General features: G+C 36.3%; 1 protein-coding gene across 1 annotated transcript in view; it reads left to right on the plus strand.

Annotated features, from left to right (window-relative positions):
- The window catches only part of enox1 (ecto-NOX disulfide-thiol exchanger 1), a 163,608-nt gene that overhangs the window by 120,477 nt on the left and 26,351 nt on the right, over positions 1-16,780 (plus strand). The window contains exons 9-11 of the mRNA XM_052142133.1: positions 7,041-7,158; positions 11,866-12,050; positions 14,857-14,964. Of these exons, the coding sequence (XP_051998093.1) occupies positions 7,041-7,158; positions 11,866-12,050; positions 14,857-14,964 (411 nt within the window). The remainder of the gene's footprint in view (positions 1-7,040; positions 7,159-11,865; positions 12,051-14,856; positions 14,965-16,780) is intronic.

The following is a 16,780-nucleotide window of genomic DNA, read 5'->3' on the forward strand; positions in this document are numbered from 1 at the left end:
GTAAAAAAAATTCTCACCCACATATATCATATCACGTCTGAAGACATGGATTAAGCCACTGGAGTCTAATGATTACGTTAATGCTTTCTTTATTTGCTTTTTGAGCTTCAAAGTTTTGGTCACCATTCACTTGCATTGTAAAGACCAACATGAACAGTGTTCATCAGAAGAAAGAAAGACATATACATCTGGGATGGCATGAGGGTGAGTAAATTATGAGACAACTTTAATGTTTGGGTGAACTATTCCTTTAACAATGGAAATGTGGCACTACAGTAAGTTTGACAACAACAATCTTTTCAAATCAGTGTTTTTTTTATTTTATTTTATTTTGAACAATATATGTATTGTTTTATCATTTGGAATCTTACAAACTGCTGTTTGATAAATGTGTTTACTTAGAAGGTGTGTTTGAGCTGTAATGTACTGTTATACCATGGCAAAGCGCAGTAACTAGGCCAACACTGAAACAGATTTTGTTGGAACAGTAAATTACACACTATTTTTTTCTGAATCTGAGCATAATTGTGTCAAACCTGTTTGTCACATCTGTATGACTACAGATCATAGTGATTTTGGTCATCTTTTACCATGGACTCAATTTAAAGGGATAGTTAACCAAAAATGAAAGTTCATCATTTACCCTCATGCCATCCCAGATGTGTATGACTTTCTTTCTTCTTCAGAAGTAAAATGAAGATTTTTAGGAGAATATCTCAGCTCTGTAGGTTTATACAATGCAAGTGAATAATGGCTTTGAATCTTCATAAAGCACATAAAGGCAGCATAAAAGCAATCTATATGACTCCAGGGGTTTAATATATATCTTCAGAAGTTATGTTATAGGTGTAGGTGAGTAATAGATCAATATTAAAGTCATACATCACATATATCATATCACGTCTGAAGACATGGATTAAGCCACTGGAGTCTAATGAATTACATTAATGCTTTCTTTATTTGCTTTTTGAGCTTCAAAGTTTTGGTCACCATTCACTTGCATTGTAAAGAATGGTGAATGGTGAATGGTTCACTACATGAACAGTGTTCATCAGAAGAAAGAAAGTCATACACATCTGGGATTGCATGAGGGTGAGTAAATGATGAGAGAATATTAATTTTTGTGTGAACTATTCCTTTAATTGTGTTTTGCCTTTGCTTGGCAGTGTATTTCTTCAAATAAATGCCATTTGTTTGACATTTTGTTATATAAGGCAAAAATAACTATACATTTGAAGCGTTGCTTAAGTGTCAAAATACTTTTTAGGACCACTTTATATAACACTATAAAAACACAAATGCAAATGCGTAATTATAGCCTTGGTGAATTAACTAACAAGCTTGCCTACTTCTATCCGTCCAACATTTTTGGTTACACATGTGCGCTAAGTTATACCATTATGGTATAACTGCGCAAATAACTCTATAGTTAAAATTCATGGTTGTAAAAACAATTCCGGTTTGTTGTAACTGTTCACCACCTAGCTAGTGGCCCCTAAGTAATCTAAGTTTGAGACCCCTGCTCTACATGGTACACTGACATGGCAGCTGTTTATATTGCAGTGTATCTTGTGGCTTTTCATTGTGAAAAGTTGTGGACCCTCACAAACCAAATATCCCTGAATCGTAGCCTGTGCTCATTCATGCAGCAGAATTCTCCTTGATATTGCCCCCTAGAAAAAGCCTCCATTGCTGCCATGGCAACCAATGCTGGCAGGATTATAGAGATTCTCATCAGTGATTTGCCTGAATTATTTGTTAATAACTCATCCAATTTGAATTAGGTCTCTATGAGGAAGGAATGAGGAGGCGGATGTTAACCTGTAATATGCCTGTACAAATATAGCTATTTTCTCTGTAATGCACAATACTGCATTTCTATATGCATATATGCCCCACCTCACCAGTATGCAGAATTCCTGTCAGTGCAAACAGAATAATCAATGAACCTTGAAATATTGAAATCTCACACTGGTGATAGAATGTAGCTGCAATGTTTCCTACAGCCATCTTTCTTTCTCCATGGCTATAACGTGAGCAATGATGTGAGGACAAACTTAAAGAAACAGTTCACCCAAAAGCAAATAATAATTTCTCACCCTCATGTCGTTCCAAACTTGTATGACTTTTCTTCTTCCAGATTTCATAACCTTTAAAATCAAAGGGACCAAGTCCCCTTTCTCTTTTATAATATGAAAATGAGAGACCAGGATATTCTTTAAAAATTCACTGTTTGTTTTCTACTGAAGAAAGAAAGTAATGTGGGATTAGAATGACATAAGGAGAGTAAATAATTACAGCATTTTCATTCTTAGGTGAACCATTCATTTAACCCCAGAAATACATTGACTATATTGATTAATTGCTATAAGTCAAGTCTATGAAAGGATTCCATTTCAGTTCACAGTCGCCAAGAGGTAAGGCATCGCTGTTGTGGAAGAGAAGTGACAAGCTGTTGGGATACCACCTCTGTGAAAAGTATTTTAGTGAATAAAAACACGTTTCAAAAAATAAATTACAAAAACAATAATAATAATAATAAAGTGTCGCTGTTTGCAGATTTAAATAGATGTGATCTTTTTATCCATAATCAAAGTTACAGGGTTCCCATTATGGACCTGGAAAAATTGTGAATTCCAGGTATGGAAAAATGGCATGGAAATTAATAAAATCATAAAAAGGCATGGGCAAGTAATTTACATTTCTATAGTGTAAAGTACTCTAGATTTGCTCATCTCTAAGAAAAAAGAAGAAAAAAGTGGGAAAACGGGGCTAGATGTCACTATTTACATCAGTGAATGTTGCTCAGGTAGGTTTATTTTTGAGAATCCAGGCCCTATTTTAGGGCCAGTGCTAAGTGCAATGCTATGCCATAACTCACAAGCACAAAGTCAGTGAGCATGGTCATGTTTTGGTATTTTTGTGTCTAGGCACAAGTGGGTTTGGCGAAATCCCGCACAAAGCGTTAATGGTCTGGGGCAAGTGCAGTTGAATTCTAAGGTTCTTCTTAAATTATTGCAGAAATCTGCATTCAATTATATAGTCCATTCCCTAAAGCACAAGTGATATAGTCAGCACATTCATACAAAGTTGGTAGTGTTAATGGACTGTATGCAATGAATTAGATGAATAGAAATGTATGGACTTACATTATTTTGTGCATTAACTGTGTCCTTGTTGAATGTGACACACTGCTTATATATACAGTATGCATGGAAAATGTTGTTCAAGATATGGACATAGGCTCCGTTAAATTATAGATAGCTTTATTAACACCTGCTGATAAAATCTCCAAATTACAAATGCAGGAATTGAATTTTGACTTTGCCCTGAGATAATACATGCTTTTGAAACGTCTTAGCTCAATTACCTGTTTCTCAGGAAAATAGCAAATTATGCTTTGGCAACTTTATTAACATACAATACACGCACAGTTTGTGTGCATACACCCACAGAGAGGGCAAACACTCCCACCCAATGCACACTTTCACTTCACTCTGCCATGAAAGTTTTATTTTCGACATATACTTTAAAACTCTTGACTACAAAAAGCTATTGAATGTTTTCAATATTGTTGCCACAAAAGCAGCTCATTTAACAAACAATAATATATAAAAATACTGTGGCCAGCAGAAATAGTATATAACAATTAGTTGACTTTTAACTATTCATTGACAAATTATTTGACATTTATTACCCTAAAATCTACATTCATATATAGTTATATATAGATATAGTTGAAACTTTGCATGCCAGTGTGGTTTCATTGTTCATTTGTTACCCAACAGCTATTACAGAAAAATAACGGTATCAGAATTTTAGTTTGGAGAATATAATTCACAAATTGTATATTAATTTATGAGGGTTTTGAGCTAGATATTTAAAACAAACATGTTTTAACATCATTTTAATTAGACTTTAGACTGAAACCCTTGTAGTTATTTAAATATGGGCCTTGTGACAAGTTCCCCGTGTGACAGCTAGCCCCAATCTCTCCTAATGTTGTTGCCTATAAATTCCACTTAATGAATGCAATCTTTATCAAATTATTTTTGAAAATCCTTATCCATTAATCACAAACAAATGGAAAAATCATGGAAATGCATTGGTCCAAAGGTGTGGGGACCCTGTAAATATGATATTGTCATATAAATTGTAGAATTTAGACATGTATGATTTATCAGAAACAATCCAGACCTCCATGTGTATTCCACTGATACTAGAGCTTTCAAGAAACAGATAAAAGTTTAAGCAACACAGAGCTAGAACAAAATGTGTTCACTTACAGGCAAAGTAAAACTCAAATGTGTTCCCCTTCTCTTGACTGTGGCATCACTAAGCACATTTATAGAGTCAGATCTGCAAGATTTCACAATCGTGGCGTAAAACATCATTTGTGCTCATCCCTAATGGCTATCAGAGGATCAGTGGGCTTGGAAGTTTGTGTAATGTGATTTTACACTTCATTTTCAGACCTAGACAAATGAACTTTAACTATTGCACAGCACTGAGATGGCAGAGCCTTGGTTTACCCTGGGGGTTGTGTTTTTAAGTAAGAAAATCAATCACCAGACCTTGTGCTTGCCAAATCACTGCCTGTTTTTATTTTTTAGATACGTTTCCATGTTAGATTCTAGAAGATGTTAAATATAGATCCTAAAAATATATATATATACAGTGAGGAAAATAAGTATTTGAACACCCTGCTATTTTGCAAGTTCTCCCACTTGGAAATCATGGAGGGGTCTGAAATTGTCATCGTAGGTGCATGTCCACTGTGAGAGACATAATCTAAAAAAAAAAAATCCAGAAATCACAATGTATGATTTTTTTAACAATTTATTTGTATGATACAGCTGCAAATAAGTATTTGAACACCTGTCTATCAGCTAGAATTCTGACCCTCAAAGACCTGTTAGTCTGCCTTTAAAATGTCCACCTCCACTCCATTTATTATCCTAAATTAGATGCACCTGTTTGAGGTCATTAGCTGCATAAAGACACCTGTCCACCCCATACTATCAGTAAGAATCCAACTACTAACATGGCCAAGACCAAAGAGCTGTCCAAAGACACTAGAGACAAAATTGTACACCTCCACAAGGCTGGAAAGGGCTACGGGAAATTGCCAAGCAGCTTGGTGAAAAAAGGTCCACTGTTGGAGCAATCATTAGAAAATGGAAGAAGCTAAACATGACTGTCAATCTCCCTCGGACTGGGGCTCCATGCAAGATCTCACCTCGTGGGGTCTCAATGATCCTAAGAAAGGTGAGAAATCAGCCCAGAACTACACGGGAGGAGCTGGTCAATGACCTGAAAAGAGCTGGGACCACCGTTTCCAAGGTTACTGTTGGTAATACACTAAGACGTCATGGTTTGAAATCATGCATGGCACGGAAGGTTCCCCTGCTTAAACCAGCACATGTCAAGGCCGTCTTAAGTTTGCCAATGACCATTTGGATGATCCAGAGGAGTCATGGGAGAAAGTCATGTGGTCAGATGAGACCAAAATAGAACTTTTTGGTCATAATTCCACTAAACGTGTTTGGAGGAAGAAGAATGATGAGTACATCCCAAGAACACCATCCCTACTGTGAAGCATGGGGGTGGTAGCATCATGCTTTGGGGGTGTTTTTCTGCACATGGGACAGGGCGACTGCACTGTATTAAGGAGAGGATGACCGGGGCCATGTATTGCGAGATTTTGGGGAACAACCTCCTTCCCTCAGTTAGAGCATTGAAGATGGGTCGAGGCTGGGTCTTCCAACATGACAATGACCCGAAGCACACAGCCAGGATAACCAAGGAGTGGCTCTGTAAGAAGCATATCAAGGTCCTGGCGTGGCCTAGCCAGTCTCCAGACCTAAACCCAATAGAGAATCTTTGGAGGGAGCTCAAACTCCGTGTTTCTCAGTGACAGCCCAGAAACCTTACTGATCTAGAGAAGATCTGTGTGGAGGAGTGGGCCAAAATCCCTCCTGCAGTGTGTGCAAACCTGGTGAAAAACTACAGGAAACGTTTGACCTCTGTAATTGCAAACAAAGGCTACTGTACCAAATATTAACATTGATTTTCTCAGGTGTTCAAATACTTATTTGCAGCTGTATCATACAAATAAATAGTTAAAAAATCATACATTGTGATTTCTGGATTTTTTTTTTAGATTATGTCTCTCACAGTGGACATGCACCTACGATGACAATTTCAGACCCCTCCATGATTTCGAAGTGGGAGAACTTGCAAAATAGCAGGGTGTTCAAATACTTATTTTCCTCACTGTGTATATATATATATATATATATATATATATATATATATATATATATATATATATATATATTAATGTATGTGTGAATACACATTCAACTGCTGTATTACATATTGTACTCTACAGGGCCAAAATTATGTTGACACCCCCTTCAAATGAATGGGTTTGGCAATTGAAGTTACACCCATTTCTAGCAGATGCATCAAATCCAGCGTACAGCCATGCAGTCTCCTGAGACAAATACAATAGTTTTAGTACCTTGGGTTGTACCTTGTCTGTTCCAGTATGACAATACCCCTTTACACAAAGCACAGTCCTGTCTGGTGTGGAAGAACTTGACTGGCCAGCACAAAGCCCACATCTGAACCCCACTGAACACCTTTGGGATGAATTGGAACATTGACTACGAACCAGACCCCAATGCCTAACATCAGCGCCTGACCTCACTGCTTTTGTGGCTGAATGGGAGCAAATCCTCACAGCCATGTTCCTTCCTAGAAGAGTGTAAGCTCTTGTTCTTGCATATATTTGGGGTCTGGGGTCTACACACTTTTGGCCATGTAGTGTACTGTATCTGAATGCATTACATGGTATTTGTGATTGCCATGTGTTATTGCCACATTTGTACAACAAATTGAACTAACAAATTATGCCCTTGAGGAAATTTTTAATGTGAAAAAATGTAATCTTTAACCAGTCAAGGTCTTGGACTGAGGCCAGTAATGTGATTTGTGTGTTTTGTGTGTTTTATGTCTGTATTTTGCTCTATTAGGAATTGAGAAATGCTCATAGTGAAGAGATTATGGGAATACGAAGAGAAGATGAGATGGAGATGTCGGATGAAGAGTTGGAGGAAAACCCCTGCAAGAAGATCCGAATGGAGGACTCTGGTATTGTGCTCTGCTCAGCCCATAATTATGAAAATTGTTATTTATTAAGAGACAGGGGGAGATGCTCTTTTGTAGCAGGCTGATGATAATTAGCTATTTACATTTATTCTAATTACATTCAGGATATAAATTTTTTAGGCAATGTGTGTTTCCTAGGAATTAAACCCATGACCTTCATGTTTCTAGCACCATGCTTTTGCAGTTTGAGCTAAAGAGACAACTTGTAAAGAAAAGTTTGTCAATACAAACTTTGAAGGTTGGCTGACATTTTAAAACATGTTGAATGATAGTTTGAAGGTTATATAGGCCTTGTGTAGTTTGGAGACAGTTATGTCTTGCTACATGACTGCTTAAGGATTACAGGTGGTTGCTGGGCATTATTAAGGTGTTCTCAATGGTTGCTAGGGCATTGCTTAGTGGTTGTTAGGGTATTTTGGGTGATTGATAAGCATTGTTGGGTATAATCCAATTACAAAGTAATTATTTACTGTAATCGAATTACTTTTTTTATTAAAAAAAGTTTTGTAATGCATTACATGTAAAATTATTGTAATCAGATTACAGTTACTGACTTTCAATTAATTTTAAGTACATTATAGGGTTATGATTATTTCTAATCTATAATTTATGTAGAATACATGAATTATGGCCAAGTTAAAAGTCATTGTAAAGGAGAAAAGTGAGGTGCTAAGTGTTTTAGAAAATAACTTAAAAGTAAAGTAACTAGCAATGTGATTACTTTTTCAATAAAGCAGTTAGTAAAGCAATTAGATTGCAATTTTAGATAAATAATTAGTTATTTGAAGTGGAATACTATTTTTAAGTAACTTACCCAACACAGTTAAGGTAAGCTGTTAAGGTTGCTTGCTAAGTTGTGCTATGTAGTTGATAGATAGATAGATAGATAGCTAGCTAGCCTTAGGTTAGGAATTCAAAAAATAAATCAATAAATAACCTAATTATGTAAAGAAATATTCTGTAGGCTTTGGAAAGCCAACATAATAAATAGTTTAAACAAACAATATTCTATATTGGCTTTGTCAAGCCAACACAATTATTCATTTACAGGTGAAACTCGAAAAATTAGAATATCGTGCAAAAGTTCATTAATTTCAGTAATTCAACTTAAAAGGTGAAACTAATATATTATATAAACTCATTACAAGCAAAGTAAGATATTTCAAGCCTTTATTTGATATAATTTTTATGATTATGGCTTACAGCTTATGAAAACCCCAAATTCAGAATCTCAGAAAATTAGAATATTACATGAAATCAATAAAAAAAAGGATTTTAAATACAGAAATGTCGGCCCTCTGAAAAGTATAATCATGCATATGTACTCAGTACTTGGTTTGGGCCCCTTTTGCATTAATTACTGCCTCAATGCGGCGTGGCATGGATGCTATCAGCCTGTGGCACTGCTGAGGTGTTATGGAAGACCAAGATGCTTCAATAGCGGCCTTCAGCTCTTCTGCATTGTTTGGTCTCATGTCTCTCATCTTTCTCTTGGCAATGCCCCATAGATTCTCTATGGGGTTCAGGTCAGGCGAGTTTGCTGGCCAATCAAGCACAGTAATACCATGGTCATTGAACCAGGTTTTGGTACTTTTGGCAGTGTGGGCAGGTGCCAAGTCCTGCTGGAAAATGAAGTCAGCATCTCCATAAAGCTTGTCTGCTGAAGGAAGCATGAAGTGCTCTAAAATGTCCTGGTAGACGGCTGCGTTGACTCTGGACTTAATAAAGCACAGTGGACCAACACCAGCCGATGACATGGCTCCCCAAACCAACACAGACTGTGGAAACTTCACACTAGACTTCAAGCATCTTGGACTGTGTGCCTCTCCATTCTTCCTCCAGACTCTGGGACCTTGGTTTCCAAATAAGATGCAAAATTTGCTCTCATCAGAAAAGAGGACTTTGGACCACTGAGCAACAGACCAGTTCTTTTTTCTTTAGCCCAGGTAAGACATTTGACATTTGAAGCCCATGTCCAGGACCCCGTCTGTGTGTGGTGGCTCTTGATGCAGTAACTCCAGCCTCAGTCCACTCCTTGTGAAGCTCCCCACACATTTGAATGGCCTTTTCCTGACAATCCTCTCCAGGCTACGGTCATCCCTGCTGCTTGTGCACCTTTTTCTTCCACACTTATCCCTTCCACTTAACTTTCTATTAATGTGCTTTGATACAGCACTTTGAGAACATCCAACTTCTTTTGCAATTACCTTTTGAGGCTTTCCCTCCTTGTGGAGGATGTCAATGATGGTTTTCTGCACAACTGTCAGGTCAGCAGTCTTCCCCATGATTGTGAATTCAACTGAACCAGACTGAGAGACCATTTAAAGGCTCAGGAACCCTTTGCAGGTGTTTAGCTGATTAGAGTGTGACACTTTGAGCCTACAATACTGAACCTTTTCACAATATTCGAATTTTCTGAGATTCTGAATTTGGGGTTTTCATAAGCTGTAAGCCATAATCATCAAAATTATATCAAATAAAGGCTTGAAATATCTTACTTTGCTTGTAATGAGTCTATATAATATATTAGTTTCACCTTTTAAGTTGAATTACTGAAATTAATGAACTTTTGCACGATATTCTAATTTTTCGAGTTTCACCTGTATTTAATGAAAGATATACATTTGGTTTAATGTCAAACATAGTGACTTTACTATTCTAAACATATCAGCTCAACCATGACCACTACTTGTATGTATTTCTATATTCTGTTAGTTTTACTACAAACTGAGTGATTGCATCCTTCACATAACCTTGAGGAAAACATTTGTGCTGAGATATCAACATGAATGATTATACTCTCCTTCTTGTGCATATCCCACAGCAAATTTGATTATGAATGATATTGCTTCAGCAGAGAACAGCAGCAGAAAGTGTCAGGGGAGTCTAAGCTCAGCGATATTTTATGACCTGTCACAGTAAACTAGCTCTGGCTCAATAAAAAAGTATTTTGGATGGCAGGAAGGAGTATCTAATAGTTGAGATTCTCTGTTGACACAGCACAGTGACCAAGTTATTCAACAAACTTCACCATTAATTTCAGTTCTGATTGCAAACACTTACTTACTGAAAATCCTGCAAGGATGACATTACATAGTAGCTGATCGAGCGTTGGACCTTGTAACGTAAAGGACCAGGGTATGAGTCCTGGAGAGCATGCAAGTCGATATGTGAGCTGAAAGTGTTATAGAAGCACCACAAGATAACTTAGATGCTTTTGCAATGGTGTTTTTCATCTTACGTTTGCTTTTTATGACCTTTTGGTTACATTAGGAGAACATATAACTTGCTTTTAATGCCACACAGTGGACATTTCACCTTGGAACTGCCTTGATACCCGTAAGGACTCACAGAATATTATTTTGCAAAAATGTCACCACAAAAACGGTCTGCACTTATATAGCGCTTTTTTAACCTTAGCAGTTTTCAAAGCGCTTTACACTTTTGACTCATTCACCCATTCACACAATAATGACAGCAGAGCTATCATGCAAGGCGCTAGCCTGCCATTGGGAGCGACTTGGGGTTCAGTGTCTTGCCCAAGGACACTTCGGCATGTGGGGTCATGTGGGCCAGGAATCAAACCACCAACCCTGTAATTAGTGGACAACCCACTTTACCACCTGAGCTACAGCTTTCCCACAATTACATAATTTTCATGACAGCAGACTTAGTTATAGACTTGGCAATTCAGTCAGATCCACACCAGTTAAGCAAAGCTGATCTACTATTTTTAAGCCTACCTAGTCTCATAGAATGAACGCTGAGTTACATGCCGCATTCTATGTTTTCTGGTGGAATTAACAGAAGGGGGCTACAACAATTGTGGGTTTTATTCACTTTCACAGAAATCACGACTACAACGGCTGATCATGACTTTATAAACACTTATTTTTCGCTCTATCACTCACACACTGCTATGTTATGATATCAAAACACTTTTACTCTAACACGTCTTTTGAAAAGCGACACATTTTACCACTTGTATTACAGACCCACCTACATTTACACACTTATTCCAAAGTGATTAGCTCACCAGATAGAGTGTTGGACTTGGGACTCAGAGGGCTGAGGCTTGATCTAAGCCAAGAACGCTTGAAATTAAAGTGAAGCAAAATTTTCATAGAAGTAAAATGAAATTATGTGGTTGCTTCAGCAAATTTGCTTTTCATGTCACATTTGTTTTTAGGACACTTAGTGAGGAGTAGGTTCAAGTTTTAGGTTTGGGAGGTATGTTTTACTCATTAAAACATTCATCTAATATTCACCTTAAAAATCTTGTCTGATTATGACACCTTTTCACTCACTTTTGGTGCCCCTCGCTGGACAATTCACTGGAAACTGCAGCAAAATGTGTAATACAGCACGACATTTCGTGTTGCCACAGTCATGTAATTTTCATGAGATCTGGCTGTTTTCAGCAGATAGACCAAGATGGTCTACCGGATCAACCATTACCCCTTCAGCAGTAGTCCAGCTGATCAACCAGCAAGAAACCATGTAAAACCACCTATTATGCTGGAGTTTATTAATTTATTAAGCTGAATTTGAACCAAAACCTTTGGAAGACAATAAAATGCATATAATACATGCACATGTTTACATAGAGAATGCACATTTGTTTTAATGAGAAAAGATACATTCTTCCATACTAATTTCCTCACTATGATTCTCCTTGTCTGAGAGCAGTGCTATCTGCGCAGTCGTGTGCTCTACGGGAAGAGAATGACAGTCTGCGCTGGCAGCTGGACGCCTATAGGAACGAGGTGGAGCTGTTGAAAAAGGAGCAGGGCAAGGCCTACCGCACAGAGGAGGATCACACCCAAGAACAACAGCAGCATTTCCTGCAGCAGACCATGCAGAACATGCAGCAGGTAATGCACACATCTGGGCTGATTCCTTTGCAGCGTAATGGGGGATAAGCAAGTGTGCGAGATGTGTTGTCTAGTAGTGTGTATGATGGTAAGATGTGTTTTGCTTTGAGTGTGAGAAGTTGTGGGTTCAATATCTGCCCCAAAATTGTAGGACAGGAATGGGGGTGTATTTTGTAGATTTTTTTCTAGGTTATTTCATTAGAACTGAAAATGCGTCTCAGAAAATTGATAGAAAAATAGAGCTTTGATGCTCTAGCAAATGACTAAGGCCCGGTCCCAAATGCCCCCCTCAGCCCTTGTGGTCTTTCATAGTTTGTCCATACTTTGGTGACATAAATCTGCATACTGTCAGATAGTAGTCTGTGATGAAGCTCAGAGTGCATCATAGCAGCCACAAAGCTTTTGAATCATAAAATTACATATGGGACATCCTTCGATCTCATGGGGACAGGAAGTGTGTCTTTTGGTTTAGCAGGTAACCATGGTCCAATAATGCCCCTCTGGAAAATGTTGTTACTAAACCAGTCTGTGGGCTAAATACATATTTTTCCATTGAAGGCAAAACAACAGAAGCCAAGTATTCTGAGAAAATTATTAGTTTTTCAAGTATGTTAAGTAACATATACTTAACGTATACATATATTATCTCATCATTTACTCACGTTCATGCCATCCCAGATGTGTATGACTTTCTATTTTCTGCAGAACACAAATGAAGATTTTTAGAAGAATATCTCAGCTCTGTAGGTCTATACAATGCAAGGGAATGGTGACCAGAACTTTGAAGCTCCAAAAAGCACATAATGGCAGCATAAAAGTTATCCATAAGACTCCAGTGGTTAAATCCATGTCTTCAGAAGCAATATGATGAGAAATAGTTCTTTTTTACTATAAATCTCAAATTTCAACATTCTATTTTAATTTTTTTGTGATTTGCATTCTTTGTACATATTGCCACCTACTGGCCAAGGAGGAGAATTTATAGTAAAAAAAGGACTTAAAAATGTATCTGTTTCTTATACACATCAATAAAATCACTTCTGACTATATGGATTTAACTACTAGAGTTGTATTGATTACTTTTAAGCTGCCTTTATATGCTTTTTGCAGCTTCAAAATTCCAGCCACCATTCACTTGCATTGTATAGACCTGCAGAGCTGAGATATTCTTATAAAATCTTTGTTTGTGTTCAGCAGAATAAGAAAGTCACACATATCTGGGACTGGGATGGCATAAGGGCAAGTAAATGATGAGTACTTTCATTTTTGGGTGAATTATAGAAGCCTTTAAGACAAAGGTACAAGACGTGTACTTAAAAATTTGGGACTGTTCACATTCTTGTGGTGCCATCAGCATTGTCAGCTTGTCATGACGACACTTTCACGCATTTAAAGCTCAAGTGATTTGCTCAAAAAAACCTTGAATGTCCAAGATGGCAGAGTTCAAGTAAAAATGGGGGGCCTTTGTTACCTGATAAACTGCCTCTGGGATGAATGGGAAGGCTAATGGTTAGCTCTCTCTCCAGGTATTATAGACCTATTTTGGTTGAACTCCGTCCCAGTTTAACTAGTATTACACCATGCACAGTCCACTTGATCTCTAATGATGCGTTTTTGGAACCAGTGACTGTACACAGCTGCAGTTGCAATCACAGATTTGGGGAGTTAATCACATAATTTAGGGAAACTGAGATGAAAGACAGGGTCTTAAATAGAGTCTAGAATCACACTCATTCAAACGTATGTGATAGAACAATTCTGTTTAAGTCTTCAGTATGCTCACACGTCAGCACTCCATCTGGAGTATGAACACACACATACATACACACACCTACATTAATGAGCTGTCATTTCATCTTAAATGATGATTGGATTGGACATAATGTTCTTCTTGACGCATACTGTAATAGTGCAGCACTGTTATAGTTATCTCACTCTATCTCCCTCTTATTCTCATTTTACATTGTGCAGTCATGCAGGGTTGTATGTACAGGATCACTTCTGATGTCAGAAATATGTCCTTTTGTGGAAAGAGAAATATGATATTCAGTTTACAGTAGACTGTAGTTTACTTGATTAAAATATTATAAAATGGTGAGTAATTTTTTATGACACTAACTTAAAGTTTTAGTTTCTCTTGGAAAATACAAACTAAAAGAGATAGTTCTCCTAAAAATGAACATTCTCTCCATTCACTCACTTACATGCAATCCCAGATGTGTATGACTTTCTTTCTTCTGATGAACACAAATTACGATTTTTAGAGGAATATTTCAGCTCTGTAGGTCCATATAATGCCAGTGAATGCCAGAACTTTGAAGCCCAAATAGCACATAACGGCAGCATAATAGTAATCCATATGGCTCTAGTGGTTTAATATATGCCTTCAGAAGTGATGCAATCCATTTATTATTTCTGAATGAAAATAGAAATGAAGCAGACAAAATGTAGGGCAGAAATATTCATTTTATCTATCAGGATTATATATATATATATATATATATATATATATATATATATATATATATATATATATATGCACAAATATCCATCCAACCTCAAAGTATATAAAAAGGAAAATTTGATTCCTCAAGAAAAGACAATTTTAATTAATAACAGACCAGCAGTGTCTGATTTAAGTCAAACCCTCTCCGTCTTCTCCACCTGTTTATTATCTTTCACCAAGAGTTCTTGTATGCTGTTCAATAATATTCTCTTGTTTATGGGGGCAGCACACAGCCCCGCACACAGTTCATTGTTGAAACCATCTGCTTCGTGTTACTCATGATGCTGTTTGTCTCCACAGCAACTGCTTCGGCTGCAGGAGGAGCTGAAGGGGAAAGAGCTGGAACTGGAGCAGGCCAAAGATGAGCAGCGCTTCCTGGAGGGAGAGGTCATTAGCCTCAGGGAAAAGGTTAGACAGATTTCTTAGCCATATTGCTGAATAATGTGAATATTCAAATGCGTTATAGTGATATTAGAGGCTATAAACAGTGATTGTTTGGAAGCTACTTAGAAACTTGTCAAGTTACAAGTTATTCATTATTTACAGCAGTTAAACTACAGACAAGCTACCCTTTTACAAGTAGTTTACAGTAGCTACACTACTTATCAATATCTTTTAACTATCTAATAGATGGTATAATGTATTATTATTATTATTTGCAATCAGAGAAGTATTTATCTAACACTAAACAATGAGAATCTCAATTAGAGTGAGTATAAAACAGCATTGGGACCTTTACTTGCATGAAATATCACATATACACACAATATGTACCACATATAAAACTAGAAAATAACACAGTTTATATTTTGCTATTGCATAGGTTCAAAATAAAAATGTGAACAATATAAGCAAATAATTGTGTATGATTGGATCTATTTCTTCTTCTGCTCATTTTAAAGCACAGAAATGCTGAAAGACACAAGTAGTCACTCACGATGACTCATTTTGTCATAAATGTATTTAAATTAAAATCTGTTAAAAGATTGGCTAACACTTTACAATAAGGTTGTATTTGTTACTGTAACATTAGTAAATGCATTTGGTATTATGACGTAATAATGAACAATGTATATTTTTAAAGCATTTATTAATCTTGGTTAATTTTATTTATGAAAACATGATTGTTAATTTTTAGTTCATGTAAGTTCATAATGCATTAACTAATGCTAATGAATAGAACCATATTGTAAAGTGTTACCAAAGATCACAATTGTTCTGTTGTTGTTGTTAATCATAATCAATTGCAATTTAGACCTATATATAAAAAACTAATACAAAATTGCTTTTTAATATAAAATTTAAATGGCTAAAATTACCTATTTTATCTTCAGATATCGTAAAACAGGTACTGTAACTGAGTAGAAAACATAATGATGAACAGCAACATTTAATATTATATTATTATATCTAATATTCAATATTATATATTCATGTATCATATTAAATATGTGCTGTATATACAGGGTTGGGGAGTTATGGAATAAGTGCAATGGGATTACGTATTTAAAATACTAAATATGAGTAACTGTATTCCACTACAGTTACAATTTAAATTGTTTGTAATCAGAATACAGTTACATTCAAAAAGTACTGAAGAGATTACATTGCCTTTTATTGTAATTTTTTTTGTATATATATATTTAGTCTATTCAGTTGGAAAACTGAATAGACTAAATAAATGATGCGATCAGAGAAGGTTTTGGACAGTAGTGAAACACTCTCTTATGATGTGTTACATTCATACGAGTGCTTTTACACAGTTATGAGTGAAAAGGTGGATTGAGGAGTCATTGAGGAAATTTCCCTTGGGATCTTAATAGAGTAGCTACATCATGCCTCTGCAGCTTAACAAAAAACAGTTAGAAATGCTTTGACAAGACATGTCATCTTGTATTTATTGCATTTATGTTTCATCTGTCAATGTTTTTTATGCGGTCAGGGTAATTTTATAAGAAAAGCTAACCAATGTAGTCTTCAACATTGTGTACAAAGCTACAAATAAAAGATGTTCTGCCTCAGTCTATGAACAGAATCCACATACGATCAGAAAAGGATGTTTTCTGTTTTCTGTACTGCAAAAAATGTATTCTTAATGAAAATTTAAATACTGTTTTCATGTAAAATAAAATATAGAAATAAATCCTAAAAATAAGATAAATTAACATGAGTAGCAAAACTGCATAAGATATTTAAGTTTTTTTTTAAAAGAATGTATTTTTAC

The sequence above is a fragment of the Xyrauchen texanus genome, chromosome 14 (assembly GCF_025860055.1).
Source record: "Xyrauchen texanus isolate HMW12.3.18 chromosome 14, RBS_HiC_50CHRs, whole genome shotgun sequence".
Lineage (NCBI taxonomy): Eukaryota > Metazoa > Chordata > Actinopteri > Cypriniformes > Catostomidae > Xyrauchen > Xyrauchen texanus.